Here is a 21,101-nt window from a genome sequence, read left to right as displayed (position 1 = left end):
TGGCAAGGTGAGCTTGGCAGTTTGAGTGAAGCCGGCAGCAGAATGGAGTGTGAGGGAGTCGAGCAGGGCAGCAAGGACAAGATGAAGCAGACCTGAGCACAGTGTTAGTTTAATAAGACAACAACATGAGGAGTAAACTAGTAAGTGTGCAAGCAGGACACTATAATGGAGAAGATGCTACTGTATACTCTCAGTATACAAGCACACATCTTCTCCAAACTCCTTTTTTTTTCTTTGACCAGAAGGCCTGTGCTGTGTCTCATATACCAACCGGCTGCGAGCTGAGCCTGAGCGACTGATGGGAAGATACACATCAACAGCTTGTGTCATTAATATTGAAGGCCTCTCTCTGCCGACCTCGTATCATGACGAGATCTTGCATAATGAGAGCATCTCATTATGACAGCAGGTCATAATCATAAGGCCAAACTTGGCATTAGCTGATTCATAATTTACATGGTGCAGGCTGGCTGCACATGTTCACTCAGGTAGACCTGCTGTGGGTTTATATAAAGGAGGATAAACCATTCACCATAGCTATCAGTTTGTGGCTTGATAACAGTATTGTGTGTTGTGGATGGATTTTGTCTGATGTGTACAACCCAGGCCCTGAAAGACAAACATGACTAATGGAGCTTAAAGTCCAAGAGAAGTCTCATTTTGTGCACATTAGTGGGAACAAGCGCCATTAAGCGACTGTAAACACTTTTTAGTCTTGCTTTGTGTGGACAAAAATAAGGCCTTGTGTGTGTTTGGTTTGGTCTTTTCATGTCTTCCTCCTGCGAGCTGGAGACATGTTGTGACCATAATCGCAGCTTTAGCAGCTCGTTACCGAACCGAAAATATCTTGAATAACAACTCAGGACCGGAAAAGTCTCCTGGCTGCTTCAGCAGAGAACAGGAACTCTGCAGGATCCTCGTACCTTGTGGCCAACTCAAAAAGCACTCAGACTAAAGTTACACAAAGAAGACACAAAGAAAGAGGAGATTGAGCTTACAGAGCCCATAACTCCTAACAAGAACATTAAGGTTTACTTTTAGGCTGACTGAGCGAGTTTACCCACTCCATTAAAAAGTTCAATTAACTTTCGTTTCTACAGATTTCTCACCATCAGATCTTTATAGTCTTTTCTCCCTATAGTCATCACACTGGGTTGATAGCTGGAGTGTATTCTGCTCAGGGTTATCTTGTAGAGTGCTGTAAAAGCTGTGCAGCCACTAATGTTACAGGAAATGCTGACTGTCTGAGCAATAGAATGCCCCCCATGTGATGTGGTATACTTGGTGTGTGGTAGCTAATGCTGGTATGAACTTTAAAGATAATAAATCTCACTGAAACTTGCAGTTGTATGCAGCACTTTTCAGACATCAACCACCATCAAAGGTGCAAACTGTGCATGTGACAATCTACTGTATGTGTTAGAGTTAGTTTTGGAGTACAGTGTACCTCTGTGTTCTAGGGTATGTTCAAGACATCAAACACCAGGAGATAAAAACATACTGTTAGGTGTTTACAGTTCCTGGCACACGGTGATGCAGATGCTTTACTGGAACTTTTCTAATGACTCCTCATGTCATTGTGTCCAATCAGACCGCCTTATAGGGCTCCGTGTTGCTGGCATGGACACGGTGATGATATGCTCAGATGTAGGGAGTTTTAAGGGAAATTGGATTGCATTCGTTCGCACTGCAATGCATCATGGGGATTGCAGGTTATTTTTGGTGCTTAATTCTGCAAAAAATTGATCTGTCTGCCTTTAGCTTGTACATTTATATGCAGTATGTGCAGAATTGATGCATGTCTCCATATGTTTGAAGGAGGGATTCTGCATTAAAAAAAACATCAGCTGTCTGTAATATTTGCTTCTACTTAAAATCTGACTCACTGGCAGCTCTAACCCTGAGCTATTAGCAGGCATTTATGCAAAGTGCATAACCTGCTATGGCCACTGTTTACTGTAGCCTCAATCAGAGTCCTGCAGTTATTGTCTCTCTGCTGTCTCCAGTTTTGAATACGCTCAGCTGAGCTGGCATGTTGTTGACAGACCAGGCTGAAGTTAGGGAGAAGCTATGGTTGGAGCTTTCAGCTGGTGTAGACTATGCTGATGCTCAGAGCCACACCTACTGTCATGTCAGCACTTAAAGGGTTGACCTCAGCCACAGTGCAAATAGTGTCTTTTTGTCTTTAATTTAGGAAGAATACACTTCTCCAAAATCCATCTTCAGCAAATTTTATGTGAAAAGAAACTGATTTGTGGTGTATATCTGAATGAAATAACATAACATGAGACATCAACTGGGCAAAAAGAGGAAGAAAAACGTCAAATGAGCCATAAATATCATCATTTAGTGGTCTGATTTCTGGTGCTTGATGTGGAAATGGAAGGAGGGAGGGAAAAAAACTTCAAACTCCTCACGCAACAGCGGGCAGAAATCTATCACAAACACTCCCCCTGACGCTGTGAGATTGTACTGAAGCAGTCGTGGTTTCAGAAGGCGCAGTTTGCCGGAGCGCACCGCGGAGCGCGCATCTCCGGACGCACCTGAACAGTCGGAGCGGAGCGCTGTGACCAACAACAGCGAGCTGGAAACAGCTTTTCACCTTCTCAGAGGTACAAAGACAAAATTCCTCCCCGCAACATCCGCCACGCACTGATGAGAAGACAGAAACAGTCTTGATGTGGAGTAATTCTTCAGCGGCTCCTGATTTTTTTTTTTTTTTTGGCTCTCCAGACGCTGCGCGTATCTTTTTTTGAACAGCGACTTTAAGAAGCCTTGAAACTCCCCGTGTGGGGTGTGGTAATGCTTACTACAATGTCCCAGACGGTGTGCGTGAAAAACTTAGGAGAGGCATGCTGTATTTTGAGATGCGCTTACATGAGAACAAGCTGAAACAGATGGACAGGAGCCCAACCAGCACACACTGGGTAAGGATTCTTTAAAAAAAGCATCATATTACAGGTTGTTTGCTGTGATGGAGCCACAGTGTCACATGTGTGTTAGAGCCACAGACATCACACAGTGGCAGCACTATCGATCCGTTTCTTGTATATCAAGAACATGCTTTTTTTTAATTGTATGTATGTGGCAAACTTCCCCACTTTTACTGATATTCCACATTGGCTTCAGGGGATTGTCTTAAAATACTCATATATATTTATGTGCCTTTAATGTGAGTAATCATCCACATTAAATCATCATCTTGCCTCTTTTTCCCAGCAGTGCACTCCTCTAAAACTGATCAGATTTGTATGAGTGCATGTGCCGCCTGCTTTCCTTTTTCAAACCTTCCCTTTTAGGTGGATTGCACATGTGCGATTGGATTTTCCTGCCAATAAGTGAGTGAAGGAGTTACACCTTAAGTAGATGAGAAGCTTTTAGTACAGACCTCATGCTTTTCAGTGGCTCCCCCCACTCTTGAGTGTCATGTATGGATTGTCCATATACATGTCAGCGCCTCTCCTGTGCTGGGTCAAATTTGCATGATATACAACCGTCCTGAGACGCCGGAGAATAACAGCTTAATGAGGGCAGATTGCAGAGAATATGGTAGTGTGAGCTGGTTCACTCTGCCACCAAACAACTACTGTACAATCTCCTTCATTAGTCATTCTCCTGTGTGGCTAATAGGAGCAAAAAGTCAGGTGAGCAGGCAAAACATGGTAAGCTGCTGCTCTACTCCTGCTTTTGCATAATGATAATATTATTAATGTGTTTGTGGAGAGTGTTTGTATGATCCCTCATCTCTGTCAGAAGACTGAACTTAAAGCAAAAGTTTGGACACACAGTTCAGCACACCAAATAAAATGCGCTAATAGACGATTGCTGGGAAGAACTACAGTCCTCAGGATCACGCTTCATTTCACCGACTGGCCCTGTAGCCTTGAAACTTGTCCAGTGAAATAGCCTGTCTCTGTGGAAGGCTCTGCACAGTATAACAAAAAGCACACAGTACATGTTTTGCTCTGTATTACTTCTGACAACTAAAGAAGCACCTTAAAAATCTAAAAGGCATCAAAGCTGCTTGTTTTGGGGAAAAATGTTTTCGGTTCAAACTGATCTGAACTAATCTTTGCTGTCATTTTCGACCATGCCCTAAATTCACACAACCACAGGAGTGTGTTGTGTCTATGGATGAAAATTCTAAAGCAGTTTATTTGTGCTGTAAAGTTGGACATTTTAACATGGGGTCTATGGGGATTGACTAGCCAGCCCATGGAGGCTGTGGGGGGAACTGCCTTCCACATGGCCGTCATGTCTTAGCCCTGGAGACTGCTGTTTGGTGTTTTAATCACCTTCAAACTGCTACATCCTGCCAATAAACATGCCTTATTGTATTGTGACCAGGACCACTGCAGCCATCGATTACTTTGCTCCAAAATATACTTTGATCACACTTGTCAGTGAGCAGTGTTGGCGTGTCCATGGTGCTGCTGATGCTTCCTAATCTGTTCTTCTTCAAATATTTTAGCCCAATACTGAACGGAGATCAGCGCGCTTTTAAAATTCCTAAACAAAGGGCTTATACTGTACAATGGGTTATGGAAAGTCAGCCTATTTATAATTCATATGCTAGAAGGCAAGCGTGCTGTTGTGCCATTTCCAATTATGAAAACTGGGCACTGAATCCATATTAAAGCATTTCCCTTTAGAGACAGACAAAACCCAGCTGGACAAATCATCACTTCCCGTGACTCATAATCTAATAGGTGCTCTGCATCTCCTCCCCTCAGACTCATACATTTGTGATTATGTTGCTAGAAGTACTCTTTCCATGATTATTGCAGTTGAAGAGGGACATTTTGCGTCATTCTAGATTATGAAATCGTTTTCTCTCCGCTGATTGCTGCGCCGGTTCTGCAGGCAGGAAACTTAATTGTCCTCATATTTTTTGGAGCACAGGCTGTCAGTGACAAAAAGTCAGGCCAATCAGTGAAACGTAACAGCTGGTCAGGTGATAGTTCAGATGTCTGATTCGAGCCTCTCTCGAAGATGAAGACTGAGTGGATGTGGGGAGGGAGGATGTATCAGTGATGCATGGGGTGCAAATTTATGCAAAACGGATATTTGCATGAACAACTGGTGGAAAAGGAAACAGTAGGATACTTTATTGTAACTTTGGAGTGAGCCTCAGTGTATAGAGTGTGCTGCCACTGATAAGCACGATGTATGGTCTGGAGTACAAACTTCAGATTATATAAACTTGCATCCATGTGTACACAAATGTACAATTCTTCTGACCCAATAAGCCTTGTTCGACATGTTATTCCTCAGTGGTTTGGAGCTCCTCCTATGTAGTCTGAAATTCTCTCTGTGCTCCTGAAGCCACCCCTGGGTACAGTGTCATGCTCAATAAACTGCTCCTGTCAGAAGCACTTTGCTGTGTCGCTGTAGAGGTGCCGCTCCCTGAACCCCCTCCCCTGGGAGAAAACGACCTGTTTCAAAATGATTAGCCTCACAATAGAAGAGCAAACTCTGGGGGTATAGCTGGAGGGGTCCCGCTCTTAATTTGTTTTGATGATGCTTCCTACATCAGCTTCACCGCCTCAGGTCCAGTACAGCTGTCATTAGCGAATAAAGGATCACTGCCCTGTTGTCTGTGTGGAATAAAACAACAAATGTCTTGATTTGTAGAGAAAACACAGCTTCTGAAAAATGATCTAATAATGGCTGCCAATATAACAAACTAATTTTTTATTTTTGCTTCATCATTCTTGATTTTTGTGTAAAGTCCCCCTCTAAGTGCTCTGTTTGTTCACACCAGAGACCCAGAGCCTGAACCCCCTTAAGAGCAACAGTGTCAAGGAAAAACTCCCTTTTAACAGGAAGAAACCTTGAGCAGGACCCGGCTCGTAGGGGAGAACCTTCCTGCTGACAGTCGGCCAGGTAGACTTCCCCCCACCCCCCCCCACCTTTTTTGGCTACCATCAGGATGAGTCCCCACGCACAAGAACTTACAGAGATGTAGGCTGGAGAATATGCACACATTTTCCAAATTCTGTTAATGGTACAGGTTGTCCTAAAGCAGTGACTTAAAGGGACAGTTCCCTTTAAAATCATATCTGTGGTTTTCAGTGCTGTTTATCAAAACTGATAGGTTGTGAGAAATCCCGCCTTCTCTCCAGTATACTAGATTGCAATGGACTTATTGTGGTAAAATAAAAAGGCAACAAACCAACCGAAAAACTTAATAGTAATACCTCTTTCTACAAACCAGATGAAAGCTAAAAATCCAGGGACCTATTTTCAAACAAACTGCACCAGAAACGGCTCAGAACAAGCCCTGAGGATTTTCTTAAATCATTGGTCATGATATGTGGAAAGAGACAATGCTATTGAGTATTTTTTTCCCTCTTACCATAAAGTGTCATCTAGTTTCATTACATTTGAGAGAAGGCAGCTGATTTCTCCCAAACTCTGGAACCCATACCAAAACAATCTGGATAGATAAATATCTCTGCAGGCTGCAGCAAAAATAACAAGATTTATGTGTGACCTCTCATTTGAAGACTAAAAAGGAAAAAAATAATTGCCCAAGATCCTAATTGAACCCAATTCTCATGGCTAAAAGCTAGTTCCACCACCATCTTAACCAACTGTTGATTGGTGTGTACGAACTACAGTAGTCTAATTGAAAAACATCATTATTGCACATTTTGGTGTGAGGCTGGGTCTCTCTAACATTGCCAGTGTCTTTTTTTCCCCCTTACTGTTATTTTTGTCTTTTTTCTTTCATTTCTGGGATTTGACTTTGTTCTTAAACAGCATCTGCATGAATGTTTGCACCTTATGTGTAAATATAGGCTATAACTTTGACAGACATCCACATAAAATAAACAAATTCATAAATCATACCTGTGGATTTAACATTAAACATGTATATTATGTATATGTATATATATATGTGCTGTAGGAGCATATTTTATTGATATTCAAGATGGCGTGCTGTGATTAGGTCTACATGTTAGTGTATTTCCACAGTATAGCAAATAGTACTTTGTGTCACAGTCTGGTGATGCAGTAAATAGAAAACAACATCATTAATGCATTAGGTTCAAACCGCAGCATGACATCAAGTTGTTTTTCACTGCAAAATGGAATCTGGAGTCTGACTGTCTGAAGAAAAAATACTGTTCAACGTGTAGGTCTTTATGTTTATGTCAGTACTTAGTAAAATCTGATCTGTAAGATTAGCCTTTGTCTGAGAAAATGAAGCAAAAGGAAGAGACTACAGTACACTAAGGAGTCTGTATCTACGTCACATGGGCCTGTTCCTTTAGTTGACTCATTTGGATCAGCTGTGCCATGAAAATGTAAAGTAAGACCTTTGTTTTTTTTTCCACAGAGATATGCTGTGTTGCTGAATGGGTGACAACCTCCAGGTCACCTCACATATCTGGTAAAGCCGCCCTCCCATTGCACTGTGCAGTACAGGGTCCCCCAGCAGAGTCGCAGGGATGTATCAGGAGGTGGCCTTCCTGGCAGGCAGCACTGATCACCAGTTCACCACCTTCCACTTCAACCGTGTGGAGAACCCCCAAGAGGTCACCTCTAAGAAGGGCCTGTTTTATAAGCGAGCCCAGCTCCTCACCCAGGCTCAACCCCGCCAGCAGGATGGAGGTGACCAACCGGCCATCATTAACGTAGGCGGCATCAAGTACCACATCCCCTGGTCCACGCTTGATGACTTCCCCTTGACACGACTGGGTAAGCTGCGAAGCTGCAGCAACGAAGCTGAGATCATGGATGTTTGCGACGACTACGACGGCAGCCGCAATGAGTATTTTTTTGACCGAAGCCCATCGGCTTTTCGCATCATCGTGACCTTCTTAGCAGCAGGGAAGCTGAGACTCCTGAGAGAGATGTGTGCCCTGTCCTTCCAGGAGGAGCTGCTGTACTGGGGGGTGGAGGAGAACAGCCTGGACTGGTGCTGCCTCAGGAAGCTGCGGTTAAGGCAGGAGGAGTACAAGGAGCAGCAGAGGCTGGAGGAGGAGGAGGCCGAGCTCACCTCTCCGCAGTCCTGCGAGGAGAGCCAGCCACCTCCGGAAGCACCAGAGGAGACTTTTACAGGGGGCTGCATGCGGAGGCTGAGGGACATGGTGGAGAACCCCCACTCCGGCCTGCCGGGGAAGATCTTCGCCTGCCTGTCAGTGTTATTCGTTGCCATCACTGCAGTGACGCTGTGTGTCAGCACCATGCCCGACCTCAGAGAGGAGGAGGAGAGGGTGAGTGTTCTGCTGTAATAACTTTTTAAATAGTCCTTAAAATGTCCAAAGTGATTTCTAGTGCCTCATACTTGTCTGGAGTGAAGCATGTCTGAATTTTAAAAGCTATGACTCAAAGGATCCATTTTAATTTCTACAAAGTGATAAAGCAGACAGAAATAGTGAATTATGGGAGCTGCAGCATTGCTTTTTTCTGTGCAATAAATGCACTGTTCTCAATGCAAGGATCAGCATAGTTATGGCTTTGCACACCACCCATATGTATGAAGGGAACAGGGATGTTTTTTGACACAGCCTTAGGGGTTGTATTTCCCTTACAGTTCCTACAGTAGAATTCCGATTATGTTGATGCAGCAGCCCACATACTGAGTCTTTCTGGGCTTTATTGTAAATCATCGTGACATAGACAGAGGCGAAGGCTCAGGAACGACCAGGCTCCCTCTCCCTTTTCTCTTAAATAGCAGATTATTGTGCAGCTCCCGTCACTGCTTCTGCACGCATTCCTTCACACCATCATAAGATCTATCTTCTTCCATAATTGACAGCATACACAAGGTGAAGAAGACGATAACAAGGCGTCTTTAAATGTATAAATGGATTTGTGCTTCAGTTTCCTTATTTGCAAAATCCCACAGATGCTCTCCCCGTGCAGCAGATTTTTGTTGACCTGCTTCCAAAAATGACTATGAAATAACCTCAAAAGAATATGAAATAAGCTCATTGTTGTTATATAACTCCACAATTATGCAAATTGTAGCCATGAAGTCCTAATCCGTACAGTTAAATCTTGTTTACCAAAACCTTATCAAGACCAGCTGACCAGTAAACACAGTAGCAGCCGTAAATGGTAATACTTACATTGTGAGTTTGATGCTTTGTTTGAAAAAGGTGGATTTTGTCGGCTGTGTATGTCGTTTTAATGATATAATACAGATTCTGTGCTAACGTATTATTCCTGTAGGGAAGATCAGGGATAGTTGTGCAGGTCATGGCTGTGGACGTGCTGTTTTAGTCTAAGTGGAAGCATCAGTTGTTGGTGGCGTCTGAATCTGCCAGAACTCATGGTCAATCCCAATATAGGCAAAGAGGTGGAGTCATGAAAGCAGGAAGCTTGTGGTATAAGTCAGCACCCATCTGTCACTTAAAGCAGTCATACCCTTATTATGCATTTATGTCTTAATATAAATATTAAAAAGGTTTTGAGCCTGATTAGATAATCTTTCAGAGATCAGAGTTTTTTTTAATGAAAAAATATTGAAGACGTTCCCTCATGGTGTCTCTGGAATATTGCTGTTAATAAAAGCAATAAGTAATGTAGAATGATTCCTTTAATTACAGTATACCCTGATGAATAAATAGGAACAAGCACTGTAAAATAAAACCTGGTTGGACCTGCTAGGTAGAAACTTCTGAACAATATAATGATCCTCATAACTTACAGACTCTGGTCTCTAATTAGGTCTCAAAGTGAAAGCAGAGCATATCCACTTGTTGCTGCGTTTTGCTTTCATCTTTCAGGAAGAGGAATATTGCTACCTCAGGCTTTTGTTCCCACTAACTACACATGTTGTCACAGTCCATGACAAGTGGAGCAAAACAGCATATTAAAGCTGACGACATCTTCCTCCGGAGCCTTTTCATGTCCGCCTTTGCCTGGGAGACTTCAGAAAAAGCCTCGGAGATCAGGCTGCGGAGCGTCTTTGTCTCACACTAATTCACCTCTTGAATGGCATCAGACGACCAGAGTATGATTAAAGAAGAGCCCCGCTGCTTCTCCTTCTGTCGGAGATATGTCTACATCAGCATGGCCAGGGGAGGGGGGGGGGGGGGGGTGTTCATATGAAGTGTGCAAACTTCAAAGGGGAAATCAATCAGGAAAACTAAGTGGATGAAAGCTGAATGAGGACAGACTTTTACATAGTCTCATCTTATATCCAATTAAGTGTCATCTGTCATTTCTTGCCTGTATCATTCTGCAACTTTAATTATTTGATGGGGGAGAATAATGGCTGTGATGGGTATGATTAAGGACACGCTTCCAGCCATGGACAGCTGAAAACAGTGTCATTTTGGCACCAATTAACCACCCAGACATTCCTGAGAAGTCTCGCTCCTCCGCTGTGAGAGCCGTGCCGGTGGTTCATTAGGAGTGCAAACCTGATTTTGAACCAGCTATGGGAGGCAGCCCCACAACGCAAAGGTTTACGATTTAATGAGGTGGCCCGTGGCCGTATCATTCTTGGAAAACCTATCATATGAAAATGAAGCGAGGGAAACCATGACGTGCCATTTCTTAATACATTCTGTTGGAGATGATGGAAAATTAAAAAGCACACAAGGCAAAAACCTGAGGAGCACGCTTTTGTTTACAACCTCTGGCAAGGATTTAATTTGGTGCGTGAATTAAAATTTAAAGATGGAGCTGTTGTAGTGGTGAGATGTGAGATACAATGGGCTGGAGAAGAGATTTAGCTCTAATAGTGTGTATGTGAGTTCTGTGAGTGGGCTTTACTTCTTTTATTGCCTTCGTTCATGCTAATGTGAAGCATTTATGCCGCTTTCACTGAATCCAGCTCAACTTGGTGAATTGCTTTTGCTAATTACCACATCTTTTGCAGTTGAGTATCCATTAGCTTTGATAGCCGGCAATTTACATCTACACAGTTCCTAATCAAACTGATGAAATGATGATTTTATAAGACACAACTTTCCACCGTAAGACACAAAGCGTTGTTATTCAGAAGGTTGAAGCAAGCCATCTGGACAGGTAGAGAGGGAAACCTTCAACCTCCATCCATCCATCCATCTTCAACCGCTTATCCGGGGCCGGGTCGCGGGGGCAGCAGTCTAAGCAGGGACACCCAGACTTCCCTCTCACCAGACACTTCCTCCAGCTCCTCTGGGGGAATCCCGAGGCGTTCCCAGGCCAGCCGAGAGACATAGTCTCTCCACCGCGTCCTGGGTCTTCCCCGGGGCCTCCTCCCAGTGGGACATGCCCGGAACACCTCCCCAGGGAGGCGTCCAGGCCTTCAACCTTCTGAATGAAAATCACCTGGTTGACAAAGCACTCCATGTTAAAAAGTTTTACCATGTTAAACCTGTTAAAATGTACAATGTTAGCTGTTATATGGTACCACAGCATTCATCATTCATTCTATCAATGTGGGATTAACACAAACTTAAAATTAGAGATCATTTGACCAACTCAGTCCAGGGAAAGCTGTGAGACACCAGATTGATTAATATGGTAGAAAACAAAATTTACAGTACACATTTTTTAGAGTAGACAAAAAACCTGCTTTCATGTCAAAGAGTACTACTGACAAGCCATATTTAAATATTGTATTTTATGTATATATTTATGTATTATATTTAGCAACCTAATCACATATCCAGCACTTTCTGATCTAAATTTTGACAGCCATGTTTTAATTACACTTGAAATCTGTCCTAAATGGGGCTTTTTATGCTGACACAACCATTGGCCTGTCGCAGCTCCACGTGCATAGATAGATAGATAGATAGATAGATAGATAGATAGATAGATAGATAGATAGATAGAGCAGCTCTGAATGTTTGGTAAAAATCAGTCCGTAAACACTTTGTTTTCGTTGCCAGTAAATAAAGTCACATTCTGTAGAGGAGGAGGAGGTTAATGCAACCCAGGAAGCCAGCAAGCATTTGCTCACTTAAGCTGGAGTAGAGAGTTGGGCAGAAACAAGAAGTTTTTAAGGAGCTGTTTGCATTGGAAAGCACTTAGCCTGTCTGTCTAATCTAATGGCTCTCAGAGAAACGTTCAGCGGCTAAGAGACTTTTCACTGCCTCTCTCACACAAGCAAAAAAAAGGAAAAAAAAGTAGAAGCTATATTGCGTTTCACATTTTATGGTCCCTCGTCCACACTCTCTGGATGAATAGGAGATTAAACATCTCAAGTAGATTTCCTTAAGATTTGCTTACCGCTCTCCTGTGAGAGTCTCGACTGTGGATCTAACCTTTCACTAACTATGCCCATGCCTCACAGCTCCATACTCTCCGTTGTGATGTAAATCCCAGCCACTCTAAAGTACAACCTTACCATAGCCATATATCATCACCGGGGAACGTGGAGTGTGAACGTCAGGAGGAGAAGTGCTGCAGAAAAACAGAGATAATTTTGTCTCTGCCTGTGCTGAAAATAGGAGGTGCACATCACTCTTTCCTGCTGACTGCGAATGAGACGTACTGCTGTTCATGCTCAGAGAAATGTACAATCCATCATGATGCTTATGATTTGTCTTTCTCACACAGTGTTTGGTGATTAATTCCAGTTGAGTTGTGTGTGTGTGTGTGTGGATTTCTTTCTACTTCATTCCAGTACAGCTCATCACATGAACTTTGGCATTTTGGAAAGTCTTAAATGTAATAAGAACACAAACAAATTCAAATGTAAGCAAATGTTTCTGGAAGGACTCAAAGCTTTGCATTGACTGCTCCATCATCATAAGGTTTTGTATGATAGGCTACTGAAAGACATGAGCTGTCCCCTTCAAAATAAAAGTCTTTCACTTGCATTGCATGCTTGATGTACAGTTTTAGTCATGATTCCCCTTGATGGTAGACCATCTGAAAAACCTCATGCCTATGAGAGAGACGTTGTTTCCATGAGGAAGAATTGTCTAAAATATTACTAATATTTTACATGTTGTGCCACAACACTTTGATGCACTTTCTGGGAAATGTAAAATGAGTGCAGCAATAGTGTTGATAAGCTTATTTTCCTAAGAAAATGTACGTAGTACAGTCTACTTAGATGAAATCTAGTAAAATATAGTTTTATAAAAATTATATTATATATATATATATATATATATATATATATATAATATTATATTCCAGTTATATCATTTTAAATGTACTTTATAGGGAAATGCTGAGTTTAAAACAGTTTTAAGACATCACACTGTCAGTAGTATGTATAAATGAACAATGTTTATGCACTTTACTCACAGTAATGCCTGTTAGTGATGTTTGGTGTAGCAGAGAACCAGCAGGAAATGAACCCACTGCATTCTGGATATGGCTGCTTCAGATTTTCAGCCCATTTAATCCAGTCTTAGCAATAATTTCCCTTTTTACAACAATTTTCCTGCTGTACAGACATCCAAGTTTCAGCAATAAAATAATCCTTCATTTTATTGCGGCAATCACTCAGGCTAGCAGGGGTAACAGCGTATGCTTTTAGTTTGGACTCAGGATTCACTGAGAACCAAAAAAACTGATTGAAATAGAGCTTTAATGATGTATTTGTCCCGCCCTTGGTTACTTACTGCAACAGAGAAGCTCCAGCTGTGCTTGCTGTAATTGCTCCTCCCTGCAGAGCTGCAAGTACGCCCAGCTGAACAAGCTTCTCAACAGATGAAGAGTGAGCACCGTTGACTTCAATAAAAACTGGCCCTCTTGTTACCATAGAGGCATTGGTAAACATGTAAAGTAGGCATTTCTGTCATTAACCGAAACAGTGTCCAATATGTTAAAAATATTGTTTTTCCACTGTAACCACAAAGGAAGCACTTAGTGAGAAAAACATAAAGGATATGGACTGATTGAATTAGAAGTCTCTGAGGGTACAATTGTGCCAAAAATGAATCAAAACATGGAGAGGAGTGTGTGTCCTGAGGACTGAGCTTCAACTCATCTTCAAATGTTCTGCCAGAACAGAATATCACTCACAAAATGTGCTTTTTACAGCTATCATTTTCTGCTGAATTGAGCTACAATAATGCAAATAAACACGCTGGCTATGCATTTAGAAAAAAATTCATAGCTATAGTCACTGTAACTTCTACAAAACTAACACTGGTCCACTGTCTTCATTTGCAGCTGTCTCATAGTGCTATTTTGTTTGCATAGAAAGGCTTGACAAGCAGGATAGTGGCTTGGGTCACAGCAGTGTTTTCAGGCTATTGAGAAATAAATCATTTTGTGGCATTGGTGGGTTCCTCTATGATCGTTATTAAACTCTTTAAAAAATATATTTCCAGGCAGAGCAGTCGGCTTGTGTTATAATTATTAAATCTGAGCTGAATAATTTGACTGCTAATCAAGATTCCTCACAGTGATCCTCACACAAACACACAAGCAAAGTGAGCTGTGATACTCTGGTTTGATGGGAGGAGGTGACTGAGAAGAAATGACTGATGAAGTGTAATTATTTGGTCATTGTGAGTCCTCATTAGAAAGTGGGTTTACCATTAGCTCAGTGGGAGCATTTGATCTATTTATTTATCATGTGTGACTTCTATGTGTTCTCTTTCCATCCTGCCCACTGGCAGTAATCTGAAACAGTATTCAGTGTCAGTGATAACATTGTTTTAAGGTCTGTGAGAAAAAATGATGATGGCGAGACACTAATGGTAATTGAATACATTGTTAACAGTGGGAGGGGCACTACAGTATGAATCAGGACCATGGGATGGGCATTTACCAACTTTAAAATGTTGTTCTAATGTTCTTGACGTGTGCTGCTGACCACTTGGCCAGGTCACCCTTGTAAATGAGATCTGGATCTCAATGGGTTTTTTTACCTGGTTAAATAAAGGTTAAATAAAAAATGCTATAAATAGGCAAATATGGTGTTAAAAAAGTTATGGTGACAAACATAGGTTATGTATCTGCAAAGCATGCACAGTGTCACTGTCAGTCTGTGGGTTAGCTCAGCTGGAGAAGCAGGAGGAGGGGGAGGTGTTAAATCAGAGCACACCTGTGAGCTGAGGTGGAGAATTGACAAACAAAAGGCTGGAGCAGAGTGAGGAGCCAGAGTTGGGCCTGGCAGGAATATTTAAGAAATGAAAAGGACGGTCTTGAATGTAAAAAGGAAACGAAGGTGACGTGTTGTGAAAGCTGGATGGAAATGGGAGTACTGGGATTGTTCTCCTGTTGGTAGTCATTGCTGTCGTGAACCTGCTGGGTGTGGCGTCCCTGGCCTTCATGTCACCAGTCACCATCAGTTAAGTCTGAGTTTTTCCATACACTCTCCTGGTTTACACCATTTTTGTTATTGCAAATGCCTAATTGGTTGGTTACTATTTTGCCTTGTTTGTATTGGTTCTCACGAAGCTGTCGGTCCAACCAAACTGGCACGAGGAAGGGACATCACCAGGGCAAACATGCAGAGAGCGGCTGCTGCCCATAATGCCAGAACACTTCGCTCATTGATGGAGGATGAATGTACTAATAATCTGTTTCACTGTGATGCAGTGTTGTCATACAGAAGAATAAGCATGTTTACATGTGTTAGCATGCTAGTAGAAATTCCATCCCCTGCAAAGCAGTGACCTAAAGTCAGTGTGTTGCTAATTTGTTTGAAGAGTTAATATCTGAAGCTCTTCATGATTCGACATTAAGTCATCACTATGCACCAAAGGTTTTTTAACATCATCATCATCATCTGTAGATAAAACTAATAAAAAGTACCTAAAACATGCAGTTCTTAGTAGGATTCAAGACTGAAACAATATTTTCTACCAAGTGGAGGCACCAACTAAATGATTTATTTGTTCAAGGTAAAAACAACAAAGCAGCTATGCTGTCGTACAGTTTAACAACCATAATATTAATATTGAAAAAGCCCAGTGCTCTGCTCACAATACTGAAACAAGTGCAGTTACATTTAAACTGCATTTAATAATAGCTGCGTGGTGATAAATCATCAGAAACTCTAGACTAGACAGACTGGTTTCTTGTCACTTAAGCTGAAAAATAGATTCTCTTACGAAGACAAATCCAGACCCTTGAAACAAGCCAAATAGCTGAATACATTCAGTACTTGGTGAGCTTAATTATATTTTAAGAAAAGACACAAGATTTAACCAGCATACAATAAGATTGTAGCACAGTCTGTAGGTGCCATGTCTCATCTCCTGTGTAGGAGATAGTGTTGAGCTGTCCCCATTGAAAAGCAAAGCAAAGTAGCTGTGCTCTGCTCTTGCCAAAGTAAACAGTTGGTACTCATCCTGTGTTAGAAAACCAAACCATACTGCTCTAACAAACTTCTGATGAAGAATACATCCTATTTGTGTTGCTGTGTTAAGTGGACTTATTGCTGCTCCTTGTGGCGGGGGGAAAGGGCATTTTTTGCATCAGTTTATTATTAGGATGCTTTGTTAGCACATATACTGTGTCACCACTACATAATTACTCTTCTTCTTTTGTTGGAGGTCCTTTTTCTGGATTCTTGCAAGATAACAAACCGGATCGCTTCTCTCATGTCTCTTCCTTGCCGATGTAGTGACACTGGTAATGAAAAAAAAGTGCACATTTCACCGTGTGCACCATTTTTCTTGTGTTTAATGCAATACAATAATCTTTAAGCAGTCGTTTCACATTGTTACAGCACTACCAACCTCTGAAGAGAGCTTTAATGTAATTGAATTAGTGGACCATAGACTCGATCACTACAATTGTATTACTTCATTTGGCAAAAAGGGAAATAACAGGCATTAGTTTAAATGAAAATGGTCCTAGTAAGACGTGCCAAACTTGACATATAATCACGTTTTATTCTAAAAGTATATAGTTTCATTAAGGGGAATATGGTTTCTTCAATAGTGCAGAAAAACTGGTGAAACTCAATCTGTGTGCCAGAGCGTATACACACCCAGTAAAGCCCAGTGAGGTGAACAAATGAGGATGGGTAAATTGATCCATTAAAAGCCTGGGTGTGCCGAAGACAGAGCCAGCTCACTGCTTGAAGCCGCCTATTTGTTGTATCCAACGTATCTGCACAGATCAAAGGCGAGCTTCTTGCATTGTTTAGTTTACATGCTTGTCTTCAGCTGTGACAGGGTCAGAGTCCTCCTGATTGCTCAGACAGATAACTGTTCTTTTAATTCGATCCTCCGCGGTACAGCAGCGTACATCAGAGGCTGCTCGGCAAGAAGAAAAAGGGGGCGAGAGGGAGTAAAAAACGCACTCAGTCAGAAAGCTTCTGACAGAGAACAATACAAATACATTCAAAGGAAGGGATGGTGTCAGTTGCAAATGTGTCGGATAGACAGAGAAGAGCAGGAGGACAATAGGAAGTGTGAAACATGGTGGTTAGCTTGTATGAGTGAGTTCCTGCTGCACATTGTGTTGGCTTCAGTATTACTTTGCATGTAGGAGACGAGATGTGTTTAGAGGGTGAACTTTTCACCTTGTTCAGCACATCAAGCTTCAGAGTTGCCACGTGAGGGTTGCCACAGAAGCACGAGGGCTTAAAGATGGATGTTTTTGTTGAAAAAATGACTAAAGAATCTTGTGAGGTTGTTTTATCTCAGACTTTGGTTTGAAAGACGCCCAAACACTGTGCTGATTTTATTTTTATTTTTATCAAGGCTGTAGCTCCCAGACTCAGTACATCAGACAACAGTCAACCAAATGTTTCTGAACAGGGAGAGGATGAACAAAGAGGATTTTTGTTTTTGTATTTGTTCTTGTATATCTGTTCTTATTGTATTGACACATTTCAGACTATGAAGCCAACAGTCGCTACTGTCTGATGTGACTAATAGAAAATACAGTGTCATGTTTTGGTGTCATGGGATGCAGATGTACCCAACACTGCACAGGCTCCACAAATAGAGAGCCTTTGCTCTTTGAGTCTATTGACCCATTCCTGCTTCTATTGGTTTTACTTTTTTCCTCACTGACTTCTCCTCATTCAGATAGATGGACTCATACTGACTGGACACACCTTGACAATTAAGGTCATGTGAGGAGTTTCATTTATATACAAAATATTGTATGTAAAGGGAGGCAGATTTGTTAATAAATTTGCAAATCAAATGTCTCAGCAACTCGTATGTAGTTTGGTATTTCGATCAAAAAGTCACTGTTAAAGTCAGAAGTCAGTGGAATTCATCCTCAAATGTCTGTTTAAAAGAAAAAAAGACACTTAATCAAAAGGCCTGATGGTTGGCTGCAAAGTGGAGGCAGTCTGCTGCTTTGCCCTTATATTTATTCTTCTATTAAATTATATATTTGTATGATTACGAGTTATTGCAGACCTCCAGTTTGATAATATAGACAGAAGGCTTTTTGTTCTTTCCATGTGTTATGTAAGGCTCACAGAGTTTTCTCACTTAGGTCACTTGTGAAGGAAGAATGTGCTGTGTCTGTTTATGTAGTGTGTGTTTGTGTGTTAATGATTCGAGTACATAGCTTTGGCAGATTAGCTTACACCAGGTTCTATTTTGTCACTATGACACCCCTACTCTCCACGTGATGAAACTTGAAGCAGCTTCTTCTGCTGCTGCTGCTGCTGCTGTGTGGGAAAACCGCAACCCCAGCTTTGCCAATCAGTTTGATGTCTACAGGGCAAAAGGGAGTCTAATGCAAAAGTAACTGAATGCTCTTAAAAATAAATGAGGCTGACTGAGCAAAGGGGAAATTGTTTACTTACATATTGACTCTTACACATGGAGACAACAGTTACAACCTGCAGTGCTTGTGGATGTTGCACTAATGGCTCAACAGGTTGATAGGAAAGGTTTCAAAGTAATATTTCTGTCTCCACATGTTGTAATTAATCCCCACATAATTATACCTGGGAATTGCAGCAAAGTGAGGAATATTTTTTTGGTGATTAATAACTCTTATTTTAGAATAATTAAACCATACTTCTGTTTTGAGCCTCCTCCAGCGGTGATTGACTTAATAACCAAGAAACCTTTTTTAATCATATATTCAAATATTTATGACTCTTTGAAAGACCTTAATTACTGACTGCATCCTTTTCTGATTTTGATTTTGACAGTTTTGATCCTTATGCACCTCTGTCTTGATTTTTCTCCTCTGCAGGGTGAATGCTCCCAGAGGTGCTACAACATCTTTGTTCTGGAGACGGTGTGCGTTGCCTGGTTCTCCCTGGAGTTCCTGCTGCGCTTCATTCAGACTCAGAGCAAGTGTATGTTCCTGCGTACGCCTCTAAATGTCATCGACGTGGTGGCCATCCTTCCCTACTACATCACCCTGATTGTGGACTCTCTGTCGGTGGGAGGGAAGTCTGCTGGTTCAGGGAACAACTACCTGGAGAAGGTAGGGTTAGTCCTCCGGGTTCTCCGAGCTCTACGGATCTTTTACGTCATGAGGTTGGCCCGCCACTCTCTGGGCTTACAGACGCTTGGTCTGACAGTGAGGAGGTGTACGCGTGAGTTTGGCCTCTTGCTGCTGTTCCTGTGTGTGGCCATGGCTCTTTTCTCACCACTGGTGTTCCTAGCTGAAAGTGAAATGGGCGCCAAGCAGGAATTCACAAGCATTCCTGGCAGCTACTGGTGGGCGGTCATCTCTATGACCACAGTGGGCTATGGGGACATGGTGCCCAGAAGCATACCTGGCCAGGTGGTGGCGCTCAGCAGCATCCTGAGTGGCATTCTCCTCATGGCCTTTCCTGTCACGTCCATCTTTCACACCTTCTCACGCTCCTACGTGGAGCTGAAGGAGGAACAGAGCCGGGCTCTGAGGCAGAAGCCGGACTCGCAGGACAGCACCAAGTCACAGAACAGTGAGGACTCGCAAGAGATCGACAGCTACCATGGCATTACGGAGGCCGCAGCATCGGCCATACAGCGGAGAAAATCCATGGCCGCTCAGAGAGCTGCTGAGATTAGAGCGTCCATGCAAACATAGAGACTCTGTCTGTGTTAACGTGGCAGCCTAGGACACTGTGACACCAGCACTGGGACTTCAAAGATGACAAGCTGCAGGACTGTGAACAGATTGGAGATTTTCCTCTCTGGAGCTTCGATCGTGCTTGTGCACCGGAGTGTGTCTGAGTCTCACAAGTTTTTACAGCAGAGCTACAGAGGTCTTTTTTCACAAATTTGACTTTAAAATAGGGGCAACAAAACAATTAAAGATTCAAGATCAAACAACTCGAATCAAATGAATAAAAAAACTGACAGAGACACCGGCTGTGATTGAGAATAGTCTTTTGAAGGAAATTTAATCCCAAACTCCACATGTAATGTTTGAATGACTGTTTACTGAAACGTCTAATATTATTAATGAAGAGGATCTCTATTCACCGGCTGTTGCATTTCAGCAAACCAAATCATTTCTTGTAGACGGGGCCTTGGTATATCATGTATTTGATAATGTCAGTGCATTTACTTGCAGTGAGACGGAGCTTTCATTTCAATTCATTTAGCTATCAAAGGGCTTTAAAGTCTGCTTGTTGTTTGGACACATGACAAAGAGGATGGGAACCTCACTGGTGGCTTTTTTATGAGATTAGTGATGTCTGAAACATCTGTGTTTAGCACTGAACAAATGTCTAAATGTTTAATATGTCACTTTTGGGATGTGACATGATTTGAGAGAATGTTGGTGCCAGTCTTTTTTGTTTCTATTTGAACTAAAGTGATCAGTGGAACAAACGTTTCTGCTGCAGTGTAAATAAAGCAAACTCTAAGCAGAAGGTGTAATTACACTCTGCTGCTCTTCAAAGAGGCTGACTGACTGACTTGATTGTACATCCACCTTCAGGCAGTCACAACAGCGGACCTCAGAATGCTTTAGTCCAAACAAATTCCACCGTTACATATATTTTTAAACGAGCATCTTGTGCTTTGAAGTGGCAAATTAAGAAACCATTTCCCCAAATTGTTGTAGGTTTGAAACCATCACAGCACGCACAACAGCAAAAGCTAGCCTCAGATATTTTTAATACGCAGTCACTGGATTAACTGAACCATGTAAAAGCATGAACATATTTCACTGTTAGAGCTGTTATATCGTCAACATTTAGGTTTTAATGAAAATATGGTTTTGATGATTAGCAGATGGTTCTTTTAAAAGCGCAGTTTTAAAGAATGTGTGCTTTATGTCATGAATCCATAGCCTGAGGGACAGTCTCT

General features: G+C 42.0%; 1 protein-coding gene across 1 annotated transcript; it reads left to right on the top strand.

Moving 5' to 3' along the window:
- The first annotated feature begins 2,804 nt into the window (after positions 1 to 2,804).
- kcng2 (potassium voltage-gated channel, subfamily G, member 2) lies at positions 2,805 to 20,921 on the top strand. Its single transcript, XM_028399657.1, has 3 exons — positions 2,805 to 2,927; positions 7,346 to 8,225; positions 19,045 to 20,921. Exons 2-3 carry the CDS (start codon positions 7,458 to 7,460, stop codon positions 19,870 to 19,872), a joined length of 1,596 nt encoding a protein of 531 aa, XP_028255458.1. The 5' UTR covers positions 2,805 to 2,927; positions 7,346 to 7,457; the 3' UTR covers positions 19,873 to 20,921.
- Positions 20,922 to 21,101: the final 180 nt, after the last annotated feature.

The sequence above is a fragment of the Parambassis ranga genome, chromosome 2, assembly GCF_900634625.1.
Source record: "Parambassis ranga chromosome 2, fParRan2.1, whole genome shotgun sequence".
In the NCBI taxonomy this organism is placed as follows: Eukaryota; Metazoa; Chordata; class Actinopteri; family Ambassidae; genus Parambassis; species Parambassis ranga.
This window is presented reverse-complemented; position numbering and strand designations above follow the sequence as displayed.

Excerpts from the sequence above, each read along its gene's own strand:
- kcng2 (XM_028399657.1), top strand. The coding sequence starts at position 7,458 with ATGTATCAGGAGGTGGCCTTCCTGGCAGGCAGCACTGATCACCAGTTC. Across the intron at positions 8,226-19,044 it reads TCAGAGAGGAGGAGGAGAGG|GGTGAATGCTCCCAGAGGTG; the intron begins GTGAGTGTTCTG and ends TCTCCTCTGCAG.